This window comes from Chelonus insularis, unplaced genomic scaffold, assembly GCF_013357705.1.
Source record: "Chelonus insularis isolate UGA/USDA-ARS -01 unplaced genomic scaffold, ASM1335770v1 contig_17_pilon, whole genome shotgun sequence".
Taxonomy (NCBI): Eukaryota; Metazoa; Arthropoda; class Insecta; order Hymenoptera; family Braconidae; genus Chelonus; species Chelonus insularis.
In genome coordinates this window covers 1,758,031-1,779,669 of record NW_023276415.1, presented here as the reverse complement: position 1 = coordinate 1,779,669, position 21,639 = coordinate 1,758,031, and the positions used below count along the sequence as shown (strand labels likewise).

Genomic DNA, 21,639 nt, shown 5'->3' with positions numbered 1-21,639 from the left:
AGCAGGAAACTCTATTTTGCTAATGAAGAACTCATTTTAGACATCACGCTCGTCTATCTTCGTAAGGAGACACTTTCTGATTTCTCATTTGTATTTTTAAAGTTTAATGATAAAATTAAAGTTTACTTTGTGAGACTAATTACTCCAAAGGCCATGTTAATACTCACGCCATTAGCAATTTAATTCAATTTTTGGTCGGTGTTCCAATCAAATGGTAAAACGCTCGGGAAAATTTTAACAAAGACACGAAGTAAAATATCATTGAAGTAAAAAATTGTTTGATATCGAATTTCTTTTATATGAAACTAAAACGGAACAGGATGCCAAAAAAGAGGAATTGAATGAAAAAATTGAAGAATCCAATGCAATTCTCAAAAAATAAAAATCAATTCTCACGAATTGTCAGGGAAAATAGAACATTTCCTTTGTTGACGATGCTCAGCTATTGTTTCTGTAAAAGCATTCGATAGCTTCTCCCACATGTGCTGGCATACGGAAATTTAGCGGGAAACGACTGTATCTCTTGTGCTGCTGCTGCTTAGACTAGAGAATGGATCGGGGTATCGATAATAACGTGCAAACGTGTTTGAGATAGTTGCTATAGAATTCAGTAGAGAGAACAAGAGAGACGAAAATGGTCCATTGTCGATAGCGCGGGGACTCAGCTTTGTTCATTGTTCACGTGCGTGGGTGCACGTCGAAGCCTCTCCTTTATTCTGGTCTCAAAGTTAAATTAAGTTTGCGTCGGGAGAACGCTTGAGTGTGCACTACCCTCTTAGGCAGTGTGTGAATGTCATCTTTACATGGATTTTTGTAGACGAGGAAAAATGTGAAAGAAGAAACGATCGGAGAGTATAAAAGGATGTATATTCGTGTATGAAAAGCGATCAAGTCAGATCAATGGAAGAAGAAGATGAAGAAATATGTGAAGGTGTAGTATGTGAATAGTATATTATGACCCAAGGCCAGAAAGTTGAATTTCCCTTATATCACACGCACCGGGGCATTCAACTTCTTTGGCCGTGTGTCGTATAATAAGTTCGATAATCACTTGATAAGCTAAACAGTTGTATGGGAATGCCCGCCCGACTTTTGCAGAGCCGAGGCGAAGGCGAGGTTTTTGCCGGTCGGGGGCGGGCATCAGCAAAAAAGTTTAAAGTCAGGAATTGGTTTAAAATTATTTATACATAAATAATAGTAACACTCATTACAGGAAACTCAAATGTTAACCAACAATAATACTATTATACTATGTTTATAGTCTTGATATAAAATTATTCTACATATTTCATAAAAAGAAATTAAAAGTAAAATTGAAAGTACAATCGTTGAATGTACAATTTTCAAATTTAATCCGTTTTTTTAAAAATATTTTTATCTTATTCAATCAAATAAGAATATTAAGCGTTGTCTTTGGTTCAAGAACTAGACGAGTCTTAGTCTAATTTTTATTTATTTCAAGCAAGTACAATTTGTCAGATATTTACATGTAATTGAAATATATTTAATGGTTGTGTATGATGGACATTGTAATTTTATAGAATTACAATGTCCATCATACGAATTAGTCAATTTTTGGATATGATACATTTTTAGTTGCTCTAAAATGAAATAGGATGGAGAATACAATCACCTCTACTTTACCCTATACGTAAGTAAATAGGTAAAATATATGACAGCACTATGAAGATGTTCAAATTTGCCGTACTTGGCTGTGAATTCTAAGCTATAATTTTCTATTCCAAAGAATAATTCTATGGTTATTCATTATTAAATACAAATTTTATTTTTTGACGAAGTTGTCATGTCTAATTTTTTAAAAAGACTTGAAAAACTCATCTTAAGTTATTTAAGTCCTCTATAAGCCCTGGAGTCAGAGTTTACTACTAGAGAAACATGAAAAAAGCAACTGCCGAATCTCCATAATTTAAAAATTTAAAGAGTAAAGCATAAAAGGCTGAAAAGCGTGTTCTAAGACATGCAGGACAATACAAGCAGGATATTCACGAAAGAATACATAAGAAAGAGGAGAAGTGAGTCACGCTCGCCTCCGTGTGTCCATGATATCCGATACGAAACCTGTATTTCCTCCTCCCTCATTCTCCATGTTCTTCCTATACTACTGGGCTCTTGGTAAATAAGGATCCTTCGTCCAACAGCTTGTGATATCGTTCAAACAATATACCTAGCGGTCACGAAAGCGTCGTTCACCTCCTTTTTCAACACCTCAGTCTTTATCGCTTTCGAATAATCACGAACTGCCTTTAGATATTACAAAAGTTTTTTTATCACACACTGACATATGGCTATATAGCCACTGAACATGCTGAAAGGCTAAATAATAATACATACTCGAATAACAGTCCTATAATTTTTCATCATAAAGTATTTCTCATTTATTTGGCATAAATTAAAAATTGATTTCTTGTTAATCGAAGTAACGTTGGGTATATATCACTTTTAACATAAGAAATGTGTGAAATTATCACAACTATTTTTACATATATAAAATAAGCATTTTTAACCGATAGTGTAGCTGTCATGATGATAAATATAAGACAAGTCTTGATCTTTTATATTTCTGGTTTCAGGTCTCCAGGCGGAGTTATTTTACGTAAGAGAAGGAGTTATAAATGAGTATGCCATCAAGTTTGTCGTACCAGTGCCTGCACAAGTCCATAAGCTTCATTTCACATGGGAGAATCTTGCAGGACGACCGGTAAGTATCTATTTTCTATGTATGACAATGCATTTTACGCTACTTTGACATTATCACATTTAGTATCATTAGATAAATATTGAAATGGTTCACGTGTGCATATATGACTCAGTAAAATAACTTGGTACGTTGACTCGAATTTAAAACGATCGTTCCACTTGCCTGGACACCTTCACGACTTTTGGATCGACAATGATCGGCTTGTTCAAGCTTGACTGCTCGTTGGAGTCATTCGATATTTCATATAGTTCTTGTTTCGATTTCTCTGTACATCATTTACGGTTTCTTTTACTCAGATCAGTGATGCATATCCTTCTGAAGCGAAGACAGCTTGTCGTTATTCGCATCGTTCTACTTGTCGGCATCACAAGAAACTCAAAAAAATACCCTGACTTTTTCAAATATAATATGCACGTTTAATATGTTACATGGAATCTGATTTTCATTCTTTTCTTTATGCTCTAACTCTTCTACAAATGCAGTTTAAATGGAAATTTGCACTAGAACAAAGAATTATTACTGGCTTAAAGGGGATTTTCTTCCTGCATCGTAGTCAAATACTGATGGATAAAAAGTTGAAAAAAGTGCATAATTATGAGTTAAATTCAAAAATGGAGGTATTAATAGTAGGAAGTACTTTTTGATGAATTACGATGTTTCTTTAATTTATTTCATTACTTAATTTCTTTGATTGATTAATTTATTTTGAATCATTTTGACTATATTAGAAACTTATTATTATTTTTTTTTACATATTATAGGGCTGAAATTAAGCATATGTTCATAAACGAAAATTCAAAACGGGTATCGTGATTTTTATGTGTTCGCACTTTAATAGATTATAAATGCGCAAAGTCAAAGGTTTTTGCTTTGAGAGCTCATAACAGTGAAAAATACTTGTAGAAACATTCCAACAAATAATTTCAAAAAGGAAAAGGCAAGCTTTTAAATACTCTATCCAGATTTCTGATAAAAAGTTTTTCTAAACACCTTTAAATTTGCAGAAAAGATTAAAGGATTTTTAAAATTTTTCTTTTAATTCTACTTTTAAATGGCAATAGAAGTTAAAAGGTTTTTTACATAATCCTATCTATATATTTTTCAAGAACACGATAAAACCACTGTTAGATTAAATCGTGAGTTATCAAAGTCCAATTATTTTAAACAAACAAGATCAAAGTTCTTTGAATTCATCAACTAAAAGATTAACAATGAGTTATCCAAAGATGGTAATATTTATAAACTTTTGAGGTCGTAGGGTAAAACTTTCAGCTATTGCGAATAAAAAAATAACAATAGCAGTCATGATTATATTAATTACAACACTGATATAGTTTTATTACAGAATATAAATAATTATTGTTTCTTGAACCTATATGAAAAGAATTTAATCTTGGAATATATTCAGAAAATATTATTTTTTGTCGTAAAAAATTTACCTGTATTACGAATAAATTTTTAACCAATTTTTTCGATCTAGAAATGATTTTTAATTATAAACTTTGCTCAGTATTTCTTTCTATGGTAATACTATATAAATAACTTACAAACAGCATATTTATCTATATCGATTTTTATCATTATATTTCTATAAAAAAGCCTCAGTTGCTACAAATGAATAAGATAATTAATGACTGCAATTATGGAATACATGAGTGTAATGTTCTACATGTAATTCGGGTCATGCATTTCTTATGTTTATTGGCAATTTGTCTTACAATAACGAGCTAAAGAATCCTTTTTTCATGTTTACTCTTTCATTAATCTTTTCTCTCAAGTCTCGTGTGTTTCGGAGGCTCAAACAGTCGGATAATGTCAATTAACGAAATAGAAGGTGAACTAAGTGATCCAAGAGACTTCTGAGTATGTGACACAGTGTCGGATTGACTCGTCCAGTTATCAGCGCATGAAGAAACGTGAGGGTTTGTGAGTACGACAAAGTGGTCTGGCCACTTCTTCTTCTTCTTTATCCTTTACCTCATTCGGGCTTGTTGGTCATGCACACAAGGCTGATGCTGCAGTCAGACGAGAAAAAGAAGGAGAGAAATCCGGAGAAAGAGTGACGGCCCGTGCCGCGACATCCGTCACCTCGCGACAAAACCCAGTCCGTCCCTAGTTGCTTTAAACGAATCGACCTGTCTGTCAAACTGGACCGCACCTTGTCTCAGAGATGCAATGGAGATCACTTTCGTACATCAATTCAATGGAAAGCGAATAAAGAGGAAGAAAAAAATTTTTGTTTGCTTCTCTTCTTGACAAATCGCTTGTATTCACTATGTTTTTTCGTTACAAACTGAATTTCCTCCTTTTATCAAGATTACAATTTGTCATAATAATAGTGTTTGAAAAAAAGACATTAAGTTGGTTAAAATATACAGGGGCCGCGATTAAATTTTAAACAAATTTTAATTTTCAAACTCTTAAACTTGTATTTAAATTGTTTCCAGTTGCCATACACGATGTCAGTGGACATAAGCAACCCGTCGGCACTAAGTAGCTCTTTAAATATTTCTCAAGCCGGCGAAATTCCCGTGGGTGGACTCCAAACTTGGGCTTTAGCTCTTCACTGCGGACCATATGACGCGGAAGTGGATTTTTCTCTCCGCATAAATGTTGCACAAAACCGAAAGAATACCACAAGTCTAGAAGTACGTCGTAAGAAGATTTGTTTGAAAGACAAAAGCGGACATCCTGGACCTGAAGAAGTACTTGTAGCTGCCCCTGGAACAACTTCTGGTGGTCAAATATTTTATGCAGCTGTAGGATGTGCTTGTGCATTCTTAGCAGCGATTCTTGTTCTTGTTGGTGCTTACTATGTGAGAGATAAGAAAGCTAGAAGGCATAGAGATCCTCTACAGTGAGTCTATTTTCTTTACCTAATTAAAAGAGTTGTAAAACAAATAAATAAATAAAGAATAGAAACGAAAAGTATAAACTTCAGAGGTTTGTTTTTGAAATAAAATAAAAACTAATGATTTCTCTCAGGGAATCTAGAGGACTCAGTTCAGCATGCAGTGTTGAAAGGGGTACAGGAATTGGACCAGCTCAAACCTTTTTGTCACCGGAAACACCCCCACCTCCCTCAAGTGCTTCCGCTTCAAGCTACAGAAGACTTGACGAACGACCTAGCCGCGAATTGCATGAAAGGATCCAGGAAATCACTGTTCAAAGGTAAATAAATTAAATACATATTTGTGTATAGACAGAAAATTATTTTTATAAATAAAAACACTCTGTCTAAGAGTTTTAATTTAATTCAATTTATAAAAGTTACTAACTAAAATTAAAGTTATTTACTCGTATTTTAATTAATGTAGATACAAGACTGTTAATTTATATCTGAAGTAAAATTCCATCTTGATTTTTTTATTCATTCAGTAATAGATCAACATTATTTTTATTAATCACTGTTGCAAATACTAAAAAAAAAACTCGAGGATTTTGGTTAAAAAAACTGTTTAATAAAGGTATTGCTCTGATCGAGAATATATTCTTCTGGTTTTAAAAATAATCTTTCCCATCAACGTATTTTAAATTCAACTTGAAATTCATACATTCAGTCATTCTCAAAGTAAAAAGCAAGTCGGGAACGTCAAAATGTTTTAATTTTAAAATGTAACAAAGAGAAAAAATTAAAAGAAAATAATCGAAAGAAAACAAAAGCTGTCTTTGATCTTATACTAACAATAGATTATAGGTCGAGTAGAAACGTCAGTTGCTAAAAGTTTTGATGCTGCAACCAGTGTAAAATGATGGTCAAGAAGTCACGTAGTAGTTGCTGTACTGCATACACAAACCTCTCGATCCCGATTTTATCGTGTGCGATCGATCGAAAAAACGTGTTTGAGTAGTTTATTCCCAAAATAAATTTTAAAGTTTAAAAGAAAATTCTTGTGACCGCATAAAACTCCAACTTCTAATTATTAATAAGTCTGATACTTTTAAAGATATATTTTCGATGGCCTCATGTGTGACTGAATAGGATGTTACATTCCACACTAGAACCGCCTTTTTGAATATCACTCAGTAGTGTGTGTGTGATGTAACACAAGTGTCTTTTTGAGCACACGCACGTGTCATGAGTAATGAAGATTGATGAAACGCCCAGGGGATTTTCATAGAAATTCCCAACGCGTTCTACTAATTTTTGGAATTCTATCTACGCATTGATTTATGCATAGGATGTTCAAAAATGCTACTGTCTCAAGTGATTTTGATATTCATTGCTAAATTGTATTGGACATTTTGATGGATTTATTCCACAAAAAGTAGTTTTTATTAAATTATAATATAATTTATTCTTGAATTGCGATATCGAAGTTATGTTATAAGGATTTAATTAAAACTATCAAATTATCAAATTGTATTTTACATTATTTCTGCACTACTTCCATCATTCTTCATCATTCAATTATTGGTTTAGGCTTAAATGTAAATCCTATAATTCGTTAATTATAAAATTTATTGAATAAATTTAATAAAATGTTTTTGAAATTACATCATTCAATTTTCAACAATATCTGATATTTCTTATCGCTATTATTCTTCAGTTAGCTATTATTGTCAATATTAGCTCTTTCAACAATATAAGCACTTTTATTTAAATGCCAAGAAATCAAAATTAATTAACAAAGTTTCAAGTACAGTTTTAAACTAGACTGGTTCATGCTGTTCAATTAAAAGTATTTATTAAAATTTATTGTTTAATAAAAAATCTACAAACTTTTTTAATAAATCATTGGCTAATCCATAATATCTTATCTTTTAAAACAAAATATTAATTATCAAAAACTTATATAAAATCTTATTTCTTTTTTTCTTCTTCAGATGCCGTGTGAGACTTCTCAGCATCGAGATGGAAGGAACCTTTGGTCGAGTGTATAGAGGAAGTTATCACGAAGAAGGAGCTCCAGCTCCCAGAGATGTTCTAGTAAAGACTGCAGCTGAGCATGCCTCTCAAGCTCAAGTGAGTCATTGGAAGAAAATATGATAAAAGTTTCTCTATAAAAATAAAAGTGATTTCTTTTTCTTGTCTAAAATTTTAAATTGAATTATGTCTAGTTTTTTTATCCCTTCCAAGAATTCAATTTTTATCCTATTTTAGTTATCTATTTGTTTTCTATTGCTCAGGTGGCTTTACTCCTCCGGGAAGGTTTAGCACTTTATGGGTTGAGCCATCCAGCCTTATTACCAGTTCTTGGTGTATCAATTGAAGACAGAAGTGCTCCATTCCTTCTTTACCCACGAACAGGGTACAGAAATATGAAGAGGTTTTTGCTAAGGTGCAAACTGAGCAGTGAAGGCCCACCAAGAGCTCTTACGACGCAGGAAGTTGTCGAGATGGCACTTCAAGCTGCCAAGGGTGTGCAGTACTTACATAGAAAGCGACTCGTACACAGAGATCTTGCTGCAAGAAATTGTGTGTAAGTATTTTTTGGAGATTTAACAACAATAAGACGATATGAAATCGTGTGTACTAAAACTGTTAAAGTAAATGAAATATTGTTACGTATATCATATTGACATGAAAGAAAACCCTTTCGTGGAAAGTAAAGTCATTGCCTTCTTGTTATCGATTCAATTCCGCACTCTGAATTAACCTTGGGCACGCCAATGTTATATGAACACGCCTCAAGACTCCATAATTAGAGGGTTTGTTGAGATAAAACACTACACACGCCAATCATCAAACTGTTCTTTATTTATTCAAGAGAAACGATCAAGCTTGTCGATTAAATCGTATTGTCCAAAAGTTAATACCAGCTTGTAAGAAGAATAACATAACAAGAATGTGAAGAAAAAATTTATGTTATTTAAAGAAATGTTATTATGACTTTCCGTTATTTTTTTAATGCTATTTTAATTAATGATTGAATGTGCTTATTCATTTTTTTTTCTATGTCGATTAGGGTGGACGATGACCTAAGAGTACAGATTACAGACAACGCACTTTCAAGAGATCTTTTCCCACAAGACTATCACTGTCTCGGTGATAATGAGAACCGGCCAATAAAGTGGTTGGCGATTGAGAGTCTTCTTAGTAAGACTTTCACAACTGCTTCAGACGTGGTAAGTACTCTACTACAAATATGATAAATATTTTAAAAAATAAATGACAATTAAATAAGCCATTTTCATTTTTAAAAATTTAAATAAAAAAGAAAGTTTTATCGTTAAAGTTTATTTTTAATTAATGAAATAAAGTGTCAGATATTAAAATATTCACTTTTTTCAGTGGGCATTTGGTGTACTCTTATGGGAATTGACGACTCTCGCACAACAACCATACGTGGAAGTAGATCCATTTGAAATGGCTTCCTACCTCAGAAACGGCTATAGGCTCGCACAACCGATAAACTGTCCCGACGAGTTGTTCGCAGTTATGGCCTATTGTTGGGCCATGTCACCAGACGAAAGACCTACGTTCAGTCAGCTTATTGTTTGTCTTCAAGAGTTTCACACTCAGCTAACTAAATACGTTTGAATGATTAAGTTTTTTCGTTAGCCTCTATTGTATAGAAGACTGTTAAAATTGTCAGAATATTTTCTGGCATGCAAATTTCTCTGTAACGGGAAAGTTTTAATGTATATATTTTATTAGTACTTATGTGAATATATATTTTCCCTAATGTTGTTGTTCCGCTTGACAGAAAAATCAAGAGCGCGTTATAAAGTATAGGAGAATATGAACAATTATTCTAATGAAATAAGTTGTGAATATCCATGTAAAAGTGAATGAGATAGTTATAATTGGAAAAAGTAGATTCTATGGATTTTTCATTTCTAAAGATCTTTTGAAGCGCCTAATTTTGAAATAACTAGATGCTTTATTCTTTACTAGTAATTTTACGTTATATAAAAACTTAAATTATTTAAAATTTTGACAATCACATGAATTAATAAAAATTTCTAAGGTAGTACAATTTTTCAAGTGATTACATAATGAATAGTGATTTCAATTATTAAAAATATTATCTAAAGCCAGTGTGAATATGATCTTACGTTTAAAACGACAAATAAAAAAATTTAAAAAGATGGTATACCTTGAAGGTGCTTAAATGCTTTGTGTGTCCTAATACGAAAAGAAAATTCTAAATAAAAATAATAAACGCAGACAGTTTGCATAGCAACGACAAAAAAACAGATAAATAAATTATGATCTTTTGCAATACATGTTCAAGAATTGTTTCATCAAATAACTAACAATTCTTTAAAAAAATGATTATTAAATAAATTTTTGCGTGGATACTCATACTAATAAAATTATGCCAGCCCGGTGTTCATTGTAGACAGTATAAGAAAATAATTTTGCTTACATTGTGATTGTCTGTAATAGCACTGTCAAAAGTATTCAATACCAAGTATTAGTCTATGCCAAGAACAAAAGAACCTCTTTAAAATGTTAGATTATGTAGAGATCTGTATGATGTGATAGAAAATTCGCTTAAGGCTGCCGCAGTTATCCAACGTGCCAATTTTTCGTATTTTTGTATATATTTACTTTCAAAATCTATACTTTAAGTTATGATAAAGGTTATATAGATTATAATTATGATAGCAGGGTTGTGAAGCCATTATTAAAGACTGTAAATATTGAACAGATACATATATTAACATACATTATATTATACAACAAAAAATAATGCGCTGTAAAAATACGCGTTTTATTATATTAACAATAAATTTATTTCATCCTGTAATTTTTTTGTCCATTTCTTGTTCATTCTTTTTTTCGTAACTCTCCTTTCTCATCTGCTGGGTTACAAACTAACTTGTGGAAGACATAAATCTCAGAGATTTTCTGCGTCTCCGCGAGGCACATGCTCAATGACGGCGTACGAGTTATTTCCGGCCATTGGATCATCCCTCCAGCGTTGTTTAAGAGCATTACATGTCTTATAAAAAAGAAAGTTTGACTTTACGTGTCTTGAATCCTAAAATAATCCGTCAAACCATAAGATAAGTCATGTTTTCAGTGAGTCTTGTAATTCGTTGGAGGCGTTGGGTGACGAAATTAATGAAACCCCCCACATCTAACGTCTTGTTTAAAATGACTAATGTTTCCTCATAATTTCTCTTAAATATAACTATTTTTTTTTTGCTTCAAGACATTTTCCGTTTTTTTTCTTTTAATTTTTAATGGAAAATTAAAGTGTTTCCTGACAGAATGAAAAGCCATCATCATTTCATATATTGAAGAATTAAATTTGGTTTGGATGACAATTTTTTTTCATGTTCCATTAACTTTTTTCCATAGCTGTTAATTTTTTTTATGGATTAACAATCAACAAAACAATGCATAGCTTTTGCAGTATGAGAACAATGAGTTAACATTTATTTTCTAATTTTAATTCTTTATCATTTCAATTGGTTTGTTTACGAAAAACATCACCAATCAAACTACAGTGGTTTAGTGTTGCACTAATTACAGTTCGTTGAACTGCCTCACCCTTCATATATCGATTTTCGTGAAGTTCAATTGATTCCACTAATAGTGAATAATGCAGAGGAAACGGATCTCTGTCATTTTCCGGTTGATCCGAGTTCACGACCTCGTGTTCGAATAGATTTGTAGGACATATTCTGTCAAAATATCCAGTTCATCATCTACTGTGTACGATTAGTAATTGTATCCTGAAGTTCTCCAGTAAAGCACGGGTTCGATTAGTTATGGTACATTAGCCCTATTTCTTTCATCGACTATCCTAATGTCTTTCTATGCCATAGAAAAGAGATGTTTGAGTTTGCCAAGGTATTAGTAAGCGTAAAATTGAAAGATATAAAAATCATTTATCTCAAATAAAATCGTATTCTGAATATTTTTTATATGTATTGTCTTTTTAAATTAGATTTTCTAGATTTTATCGCTACTCTGTAAAGAAACAATAATGATTATAATTAATAATAATTATTTAATTTTATGTTTCCTTTCACAAAGTAAAGTTGTTCATGACCAAGAAATAAAAAAATTAACAATCATACTTGTTGAAGTAGTGAAGTTATTCTTGTAGTGAAACGTTTACCTCAGACTTGGGAATTTTTTACGTAACGATGTATCATTGAGATACATTATAACCACGCACACATTTAATCACCTCCTAATTGCATATTTGCTTTTCTTCTAACTCTACTGGTGTGGGATAAAAATATATATCCTTTTGAGAGTCTTAAGTAAGGATTTACTCACTACAATTCAACCTATAATTTCGTTCTTAAATTGGCTAATATAAATGTCATTATTTGTAACATCTAATAATTCTTATTTCAAAGATATGCATAATTTTTTTGTTTATTTTATGATGTGAAGACATAGTATTTCGTGATCTTTCATTAGTATTACCATTAAGAGATCAGTTTTTGTAGGCACATGAGTTCAAGTCTTGAGAAAATGTATGTCTCTCAATATCTTTTAGAATTTTTTAAAATTCTAAAAAATATTTATTCTCCGGTTTTTGTCGTTTTCAACCTCAATATGTTTTTAATTATTAGAGTAATAAATAAAGAATCTCTGATATCAAATAGAGATGGTTGAAATGAATAAAGTACAATTTAGAGAACAAGAAAGTGTTTATTGAAAACACCCTGTAATTATAGACCTACTCTTATGTAAGCTGCATTTTCACGGTTTAAGTCAAAAGGTCCCAGGGACACTTCAAAGCCTTTCAAACCACATGCAAAAGTGCCCTGTTAATGAATTTCAATGGACTACGTAGCTTGCTGGACACCCCGTCTGGGGGGTTGCGACCCTTTGTTTGCTTGAGCCTTAGTCAAACATTAAGAGCTTGCGACGTTATCTGAAATTGCTTTAAGCCACCTACATGCTGCAATCACGAGTATCCGGAGGGTGCATTTCGCTGGGAAGAGCACCCTCTTTACATTGCTTTATTTTAACACGTACTTGTCCTGTCATGTACATAAATGAAACTCTGGCACAATAATGTCATTTATGATCGTCCTTCCTTTCTCAACGGCCCATTTTCAATGGACTCAGTTAGTAACAAGAGTTTTAGCGGTCCTCTTTAGTTCAATCTCTCCTGGTTAATATGTCTATGATAATGATTTATGGTTTCTAACTAGACGTAATGAATCTTAAAAAGTATTTCTTGACAATCAGTAGTTTCTTCGGAGAAGTATAACGTTTAGAATAGCTTATACCGTCATAATGCATGAGATAAATAATGTTTATTATGAAAATAAATCAAGCTATTGATAAAGGAGAAAAAAATTAACTGGGCCACTTTGAAAAAAAGCTAAGTTTATTCTTGTATACCACTCGACCCTCGTAAAATGATGATGAGCATGTATTGATTAATTAGTAATCTATGTCAACCATCCTTAGATATCACTTTTTTTATTTTTTAATTTTAGAGCCCACTTTGCAATTAAGGTACTCTATAAAAAAAATTATTCAAGTCAAGTGCAAGAGGTTTTATTTTTATTACGACACTTGAAGAGTCCTCGAGTATGTAATTTCCTTATCGTTTTTATTACACATCCGAAAGTCATTATCCCTCCTAATAAACATTATGACATGCGATATTTCTTTTATTATTTATAGAAAATCAGTATCTTACAAACAGTGCTGGAAATTGTGTCACATTTTTATTTGAAAATGTTTCGAATTTTTATTTCTTCAATTATACCAATCATTGTGGTGATAAGTAGCATTGATGGTATTCAGGTGTCAGATAAAATAGATTTGGGACCAGAAACGAAACCTTTGCCACGAATTGATCTAACATCGAACTCATGCATTGATTGCAGTGTAATCTATAAAGATGGAAAGAAAAATTTTAGATCTAACATCAAAGGAGATGAAATCTTAAGAAAAGGCGTTACTACCAAGTCGAGATATCCACAAAATAAACCCGATTCAGTGAGTATATTTCAGGAAAAAATAATAACAGTTATTAGTCAAAACAATAGATAATTTATTTTTGTTTTTCTGTGGTCCACGTGTGTTCAATTTACTAAAAAATATCTCATAAAAAATGGCAGATGAATATCGTTAACTAAAACCGCTTGCAATGTTCCACAAATTTATTACACACCGCAATCATTCAACGAAACGACCTGTCCCACGACAAGTGAATTCAAAATAGATTTTTAGGCTGGAACGCTCGTAAAACTCATACATCTTGTTATGGATTTATAGCAAGCTATGGAAGAACTGTAAATACATTTGGAAACTCTTAAAGTTACGAGCGAAATGTGTACATTGATCAGAGAAATTCCAATTGATTAGTAAAATATTTTGTCGATTAGCTTTTCTTGTATCTATAGAATCATTCGGAAGAAATCTTACATAAATTTAGGATTAAAAAAGATCTAAAAGAATATGATTTCTTCCGATAAATTCTTGGAAATCATTGAAAACTAATTTCAGTGATTTTTCATGAGAGTTTGTAGATTAGAATTTCCAGGACCATATGGTATTAAAGAAATGGAAGAAATTCTTGTGATTTCCTAGAAATTACAATAGAGACTTTTCTGATTTATTTTGCTATCATTTTTAGCTTTTTTTTGTTTATAAATGTTGATGAATCTTGTTGTTTTTTAGAGTTGCAGTGGTCTAGATGTAACAGTCATTAACAACATCCAACTAGTTCTAGATAATAATGAATCAAATATTATTCCAATTAATCAACGAAATTGTCAGAATAACATCTGTGCCGCGTCTGCGACGACAACGAAGGATCAGCAAGGAAATTTAGTAACGACCGTAAACTTAAAGATAATTACTAAAATGAAGGACATTAAAGTTCATGATGTTCCAGTGATTGATGGTGTCCGTGGACTTTATCCATTAAATAATTTTAATCCAAATCATAAACCAAATAAACCTCAGGTACTTATTTTTGTAGTTTTGATGGTTTGTGTATTTCAATAGTGTCCCTTTTTTGTCTTTTTTTTTATTTCTATTTCAAGATTTATCGGCAAAATACAAATACTTTTCAACCTTCATTCGGAGTTCCAAAGACTTATTTTTCTCGACCGCACACGGATTCATTTTATTTTTATAATCGTGGTATCAGTAGAGAAGAATCTCATGGACAGAGTCCTTGGATGACTGGCAGAGATACGATAGATGATAAAATTGAACCGCCGTTAAGTAAAACTACAACGAATGACCAGCAATAAAATTCTTTTTTTGTTTAAGAGATTGTCATCAGTTTATACTTTATAATAAATATTATACGATATGCAAAATTAAAAAACATTTTATGTGATCGATATCTGTTAATTTTGAAAAGTATTTTCTTATGTAAAATTAGTATTATTTTGTTTTTCATATGTTACATCATAGTTGTTATTGTTGAAAACATGATAAAATTATACAATAAATTTTAATTTTAAAATAATATTTTATTAAATGACCTCATAAAAGAAGAGAAAAATCAACTTGAAAAATTAATTTACAATCTTTCAATTTTGCAGATAAAATCTATGAATCCCAATGGTGATGTAAAATAATTTGTATTCATCGAAATTAAAATTTTTCAAAAATTATTGTTCAAAGAATAACGCTAATTATATAATAACACATTGACTAATAGAGTTGATAAACATTCTTAATGAATACATAGTTTTAAAATGTTCAAGAACAAAAAATTTTGAAAATTAGAAAAATGAAAATCTAAGGATCATGGATGGTCTTGACAGAAACTTTGCCATTATCATTAACACCAGTAGTAACTGTTTTGTGACTGATAACTTTGCCATCTGGTCCAATTTGAGAACTGGAGCTTGATTGAGAGAAGGTTGCGTAAGAACCACCACCTCCACTCGCTGGAAGATCCTCAGCAAAACGTGATTGGATATTGGGATTAGCCTAAAATAAGCAAATAATATTGATTAACATATTTCAAAAAATATTATTTATCTAATAATGGTTTTTTATCAAATAAAAAATTATTCTTACCGGTCCAAAAGCACCAGCTTGGTGACTTCCTTGGGGACCAGCATTTGAAGAGCCCCAAGCCCATGATGAACCTGATCCTACGCCTGGTCCTACCCCAGGTCCTGCACCTCCAGCACTAAATAATAAACATTTGATTAGTGTTTCAATCGTTAATCATATATTACATATTATACAAGGGAAAAATTATAATAGCCAGGCAATAACATTTAAAGCAAACACATTGTACTGAAAGCCGTAATCATGAACATTTCTTTGCTGAATGAATTCCGACTAATGTAATTGAATCATTATGTTAAATTAACCATCACCTATACGGATTTCCATAGTATGCCGGGTTATTTGGCTGATTGCCATAATTGTCGGAGATTCTAGTACTGCCAACTTGAGTGCGACTATAGGTTAATGCGGAAGGATCTACTTTACCATAATTGTCTGTCATTGAGGCAGAAGCTCTCGCCCAGGAACCTTTAATCCTTTACACAAAATTTAAGAACACGTATAACCAGCATCACATATAAATGTTAAACACAAATATCCATAACAAAATTACGTTACAAAAATACTCAACATAATTCTAAAAAAGCTTTTATAAATCAATAGAGAAAATTACTTACTCAGGTTGATTCAATGAAGGATCTTGAACCCAGTTAGGAAAACCTGGCCCAAATCCGAAATCTAATAAAAAACGAAAAAGATTAATTCGTTTCAATATTGATTTACAATTAGTTAGTGAGCAAATCAACATTAATAATAAATTATTATTAACTAACTTTATTAGGCAATTAGTAGTTTTCACATTTTCATGCAAAATCTAAGTCATTAAATGCAGGTAAAACCTGTTTCTTACAGTAACGATATTCATGCATATTTTATGGCTATTATATCTATAATGAATTATCACAATACTTATAATACGTATTGATAGTCAACAATTTACAATTAAATCATGGATTGTTCAATTGCCACGTAATTATTAGTCTTTTGTTTTTCATTCATATGCATTAATATGTCATGCATTAATGTACATGCAAGTAATTATTTGAATGATACTTTTTATCATTATTAGATGCTTTTCATGCATTAGACCCATTATTATCCATCAGCAGCCTATCCTTTACAATGATTCTCCAAGATGTTTTATTCCTTTTGTGTTTTCAACAATACCTCTCGGAAATCCATTTAATTCATTATTTGCGCCGAACCTTCCCATAAATGATGGCCATGGGAATTGTGGAAAACTGGACCCTCCTGCTCCAGCATTTGCGGAACTGCTAGCACTTGCACTGGCGTAACTTCCGGCTCCTACCGGATTGCCGGAGTTTGAATTGATTGGTACTTGACCGTATGAAGGATTATTATTCGATGGATTCAAATTGAAAGAAGTAGAGCTACCAAAGTTACCAGACATAGATTTAGAATCAGAATCAGATCGAGAAACCTTAGAGGAAGGTGAATCATCCATATCGAAATTACCAGAAATACTGATTATTGGTGTGTAACCTGAAGGATTAGATTGAAAAGAAGGAGAGCTTGAATCAGAAGGTTTGTCAGTTTTTAAACTTGGATCTGATGGAGAATTAGGTACTAAGACGCTGTTAGGGTCAAATCCAGAATTACTGAAGTTGGGAAATTCAAAGTTAGGCGTATTAGGAAAAGATAGTGGAAGATTTGGCCAAGGCCAAACAGATCCAGAGAGAGCATTTGCATTCGCGTTTGCATTGGCAGTTGCCGTTGCACTCGAAGTAGCTGATGCACCAGCATTCGCTGAAGCAATACTAGATGCAGAACCGAAACCAAAACCTGGTGGAAATCCGGAAAAATCACCGAAACCACTTCCTGGTCCCATATTAGAACTTGGATACTTTAAAGGATTATTCGGAAAATTCTTTGAACTTATTGACGGATTCATTGGATTATTTACGAGTTGTTTTGAATCATCTTCTGGTTCTGTATCGGCAAATCTCGGTGAGAAATCTGGTAGTGGATCTGAGTCAGGATCTTCTGACGGATCTTGATTATCTTCTTCTTCATTTTTTTCAGGAGTCTTTGGAGTTGGAGATGGACGCTTAGTTGGTCGACGTTTTGTATCATTTAGTCCTGTTTTTGATGGTTTTGAGGGAGTAGTAGAGGGTACTGGACCATTATTATACTCTGGTTCCTGATTTACAGGCTCTTCTGGATCTTCTTCAGGTCTCTCAGTGGTTATAGTTGTTTTTGGTCGAGACGATGGTCTACGAGGTTTTTTAGTTGGTTTAGGCGTTGGTGCAGGTGTATTTTCATCATAGTCAGGGTCTTCATCATTAGGTTCTTCAGGCTCTTCATCCAACTCTTCTTCTTCAGGACTCTCAGTTGTCGTGGTCGATGGTTTTCGACGAGGACGAACAGGTCGTCGAGGTTTTTTAGTTGGTTTAGGCGTTGGTGCAGGTGTATTATCATCATAGTCAGGGTCTTCATCATTAGGTTCTTCAGGCTCTTCATCCAACTCTTCTTCTTCAGGACTTTCAGTTGTCGTGGTCGATGGTTTTCGACGAGGACGAACAGGTCGTCGAGGTTTTTTAGTTGGTTTAGGCGTTGGTGCAGGTGTACTTTCATCATAGTCAGGGTCTTCATCATTAGGTTCTTCAGGCTCTTCATCCAACTCTTCTTCTTCAGGACTCTCAGTTGTCGTGGTCGATGGTTTTTGACGAGGACGAACAGGTCGTCGAGGTTTTTTAGTTGGTTTAGGCGTTGGTGCAGGTGTATTTTCATCATAGTCAGGGTCTTCATCATTAGGTTCTTCAGGCTCTTCATCCAACTCTTCTTCTTCAGGACTCTCAGTTGTCGTGGTCGATGGTTTTCGACGAGGACGAACAGGTCGTCGAGGTTTTTTAGTTGGTTTAGGCGTTGGTGCAGGTGTACTTTCATCATAGTCAGGGTCTTCATCATTAGGTTCTTCAGGCTCTTCATCCAACTCTTCTTCTTCAGGACTCTCAGTTGTCGTGGTCGATGGTTTTTGACGAGGACGAACAGGTCGTCGAGGTTTTTTAGTTGGTTTAAGCGTTGGTGCAGGTGTATTATCATCATAGTCAGGGTCTTCATCATTAGGTTCTTCAGGCTCTTCATCCAACTCTTCTTCTTCAGGACTCTCAGTTGTCGTGGTCGATGGTTTTCGACGAGGACGAACAGGTCGTCGAGGTTTTTTAGTTGGTTTAGGCGTTGGTGCAGGTGTATTTTCATCATAGTCAGGGTCTTCATCATTAGGTTCTTCAGGCTCTTCATCCAACTCTTCTTCTTCAGGACTCTCAGTTGTCGTGGTCGATGGTTTTCGACGAGGACGAACAGGTCGTCGAGGTTTTTTAGTTGGTTTAGGCGTTGGTGCAGGTGTATTTTCATCATAGTCTGGCTCCTCGTCTGCTGGTTCTTCTTCCTCAGGACCTACTGTGGTTGTAGTCGTCGGTTTTCGACTAGGTGGTATTGATTTACGAGGTTTCCTTATTGGTTTGGGAGCTGGAGTTGGTGCAGGTGTATTTTCATCATAATCTGGGTCTTCGTGTATTGGTTTTTCTGGTTCTTCATCTAGCTCATCTTCTTCAGGACTCTCGGTGGTTGTTGTTGACTGTTTTTGACGAGGTGGAGCTGGTTTACGAGGTCCTTCAATATTATTAGAGGATGTCGGAGATTTTGAAGGAGTTTTTGATTGTGGTCTTTTGTTAGGCGTTGATTTCTCAGACGTTTTCGGAGTAGGTGATGGTTTCACAGACTCAGATTCATCAGGATTCTCTTCATCATTGTCGGACTCTTTTCCATCATTATCATCATCTCGTTGTTTCCTTGGTTCATCTTTATTTTCCCCTCGTTCTTCGGTAGGCTCCTCCGATTTATTGTTATCTTTATCTTCAGGCTGTTCTTTGTCATTGGGATTTTTTCTATCTCCAGGTTTATTTGACTCATCTTCTGGATTTTCACTATTATTAGGATTTTCGTCTTCATTTAGAGTTTCTGAATCTTCATTTTCATCGGAGTTACTTGGCTTTTTATTTCTTTGAGGTTTCGAAGGTTTTTTAGCTGTTTCTGGTTTGTCTTCAGGTACAGGAGGAAGAGTAAATGCAGATTCCGAAGAAACGTCAATTTCAGGCATTTTTTCTAATTCAGGATCATCAGTCACAGAATTAGGATCTGTTGTAGATATCCATATAATCGGTTTTTCAGTCGTAGGTTTACGATTATTTCTATTCTGACCACCTGGAGGTGGTCGTCTAGGTTTAGTTTGAGGTGCTTTTTTACTTGGTGCTTTGGGTGCAGGTGGTTTAGAAGCAGCTGGAGGACCAGTATCAAGATTACTATTATCATCTGGATCCGGATCATCATAATCGGGAATAGCTTCATTAGATTTCATAGTTTTTTTATAATCCCGAGGTGCCGCCCGTTTCCATATCCTTGATAACATAATGTTGTCGTCAGTATGATCCACCAAAGACATTTGCAGTTCACCTTTGTGACAAAATGGAAGAGCACGACTTTTTTCGAAACATTGCTAAAGATATCATTTTTTATACATTCTGTTCATTTAAAAAATGTATAGGATATTGAATAAGCAAATGCAGCTGAAGCTATTTTAATGAAGATAAATATTAGTCTGTTGTATTCGTTTAAACAAAAAAAATCGCACTAAGTAAAAGCGTTTGAGTCGTTCGTAAATATCATGTTTTGGTTGAACATGTGTAAAAGCAGAATGTGTAATGTTTCGAACAATTCTATCGTAATTTCTCGAAAAAATTTATTTAAGTATTATAAAGATAAATTAATATCAGATTTTGTGATTTTTGGTTGAGGGAAAATAATAAATAGATTTTGTGCATAATTATGAATCTCGAAATTAAAAAAAATTGTTAATAAATTAATTAATCAATTAATGTTTAAATAAATTTAGAATAAAATGTAAGTATAATAAGGATTAAAATTTTTATCGATGCATTGATGAATTGTATTTTCAATTTGACACGTACCATCATCCCATGATCGCCTGACACGTCTTCCATTGACATCACTCATACTCATACAGACTAAAACAACACACAAGATGACCTTGATATCCATTTCTGGTGAAACAGGTTGCAAACACGAATGAAAGTGATCTCAGAAGTTGCAAAGAAATTTCGTTAAATATTTAAATGAATATTTATATATTTTTATGTATACAAGACTTGTTATTAAATAAAGTTGATACAGCAACGTATGCAAGAGAATGACTAAGTTCGCATGCTGAACGATCATCTTATATAGCTTTCAACATCAACTTGTTACCACCAGGTTCCCCCTTTGTCATCATTCTCATGATTATTCGTTTGTTTTCTCTAGAGTCAGATGACGGATGTTGTTTGGGATGAGTGATCTATTCAATCACTAACCTTGGCCAAAGTAATGATTTCATTGATATCTTAGTCTGTTTTATGACATTTAATAAATGTAAATTTCCTTGAATGTGTTTTTAAGAATAACACATTAATGGAAAATTATTTTTTATTGTATTATAATTGTCTGCATGTCTGTATATTTTACTTATCTTTTATAAAGCATACGTCTAAAAATTTTGGTTCAAGGAGATTATCGTTGCTTCAGGGAATCTGATGTCGTATGCACTAAAAGGTTATCAGTAAAACTGCAATAAGTGAAATAGTTATTTTTGAATCAGAAGAAACTAGACGATCGGAATTAATTTGTAACAAAATTTTATCATATTCCATTATTTCTCATAATCACTTTACTAAAATTATGTACATTTAGAGAGTACATCCATATTGATCAATTTTAAATAAATCTTTTCATTATTCATGTTGTTTTCGTTGTAGAATAATATTTATGTTTGCATTTAACGAATATTCATTTACTCTTGAAAAACAAATTTCAGGTTTATTCTTACTACGCATCAGCGTCATTAAGTTCATGGGAAAATACCCAATTTAAATACTTATGAAGATGATTGTCAAGGTCATCTTAAAAAAATTTAGAGAGTTATAAG

At 33.0% G+C, this 21,639-nt stretch overlaps 3 protein-coding genes across 4 annotated transcripts in view; 2 read left to right on the top strand and 1 right to left on the bottom strand.

Annotated features, from left to right (window-relative positions):
• Window positions 1–10,419, top strand: part of dnt (tyrosine-protein kinase Dnt) — a 33,604-nt gene extending 23,185 nt beyond the window's left edge. The window contains exons 2-8 of the mRNA XM_035078901.1: window positions 2,592–2,719; window positions 5,167–5,576; window positions 5,705–5,890; window positions 7,547–7,685; window positions 7,850–8,142; window positions 8,629–8,788; window positions 8,955–10,419. Of these exons, the coding sequence (XP_034934792.1) occupies window positions 2,592–2,719; window positions 5,167–5,576; window positions 5,705–5,890; window positions 7,547–7,685; window positions 7,850–8,142; window positions 8,629–8,788; window positions 8,955–9,203 (1,565 nt within the window). The 3' untranslated portion in view covers window positions 9,204–10,419. The remainder of the gene's footprint in view (window positions 1–2,591; window positions 2,720–5,166; window positions 5,577–5,704; window positions 5,891–7,546; window positions 7,686–7,849; window positions 8,143–8,628; window positions 8,789–8,954) is intronic.
• Window positions 10,420–13,307: 2,888 nt separating this feature from the next.
• Window positions 13,308–14,937, top strand: LOC118064344 (uncharacterized). The gene is made up of 3 exons (XM_035078853.1): window positions 13,308–13,595; window positions 14,280–14,567; window positions 14,648–14,937. The coding sequence occupies exons 1-3, from the start codon at window positions 13,332–13,334 to the stop codon at window positions 14,858–14,860; spliced, it is 765 nt and encodes a 254-aa protein (XP_034934744.1). The 5' UTR covers window positions 13,308–13,331; the 3' UTR covers window positions 14,861–14,937.
• Window positions 14,938–15,070: 133 nt separating this feature from the next.
• Window positions 15,071–20,885, bottom strand: LOC118064386 (cell surface glycoprotein 1-like). 2 transcript variants are annotated; one of them, XM_035078939.1, is made up of 6 exons: window positions 20,627–20,885; window positions 16,806–20,111; window positions 16,256–16,316; window positions 15,950–16,114; window positions 15,642–15,756; window positions 15,071–15,551 (listed from the first exon to the last, which is right to left on the bottom strand). In XM_035078939.1, exons 1-6 carry the CDS (start codon window positions 20,715–20,717, stop codon window positions 15,357–15,359), a joined length of 3,933 nt encoding a protein of 1,310 aa, XP_034934830.1. In that variant the 5' UTR covers window positions 20,718–20,885; the 3' UTR covers window positions 15,071–15,356. The 2 variants fall into 2 exon arrangements, with proteins under 2 accessions (XP_034934830.1, XP_034934831.1); XM_035078940.1 differs by lacking the exon at window positions 15,950–16,114.
• Between the last annotated feature and the right edge of the window lie 754 nt (window positions 20,886–21,639).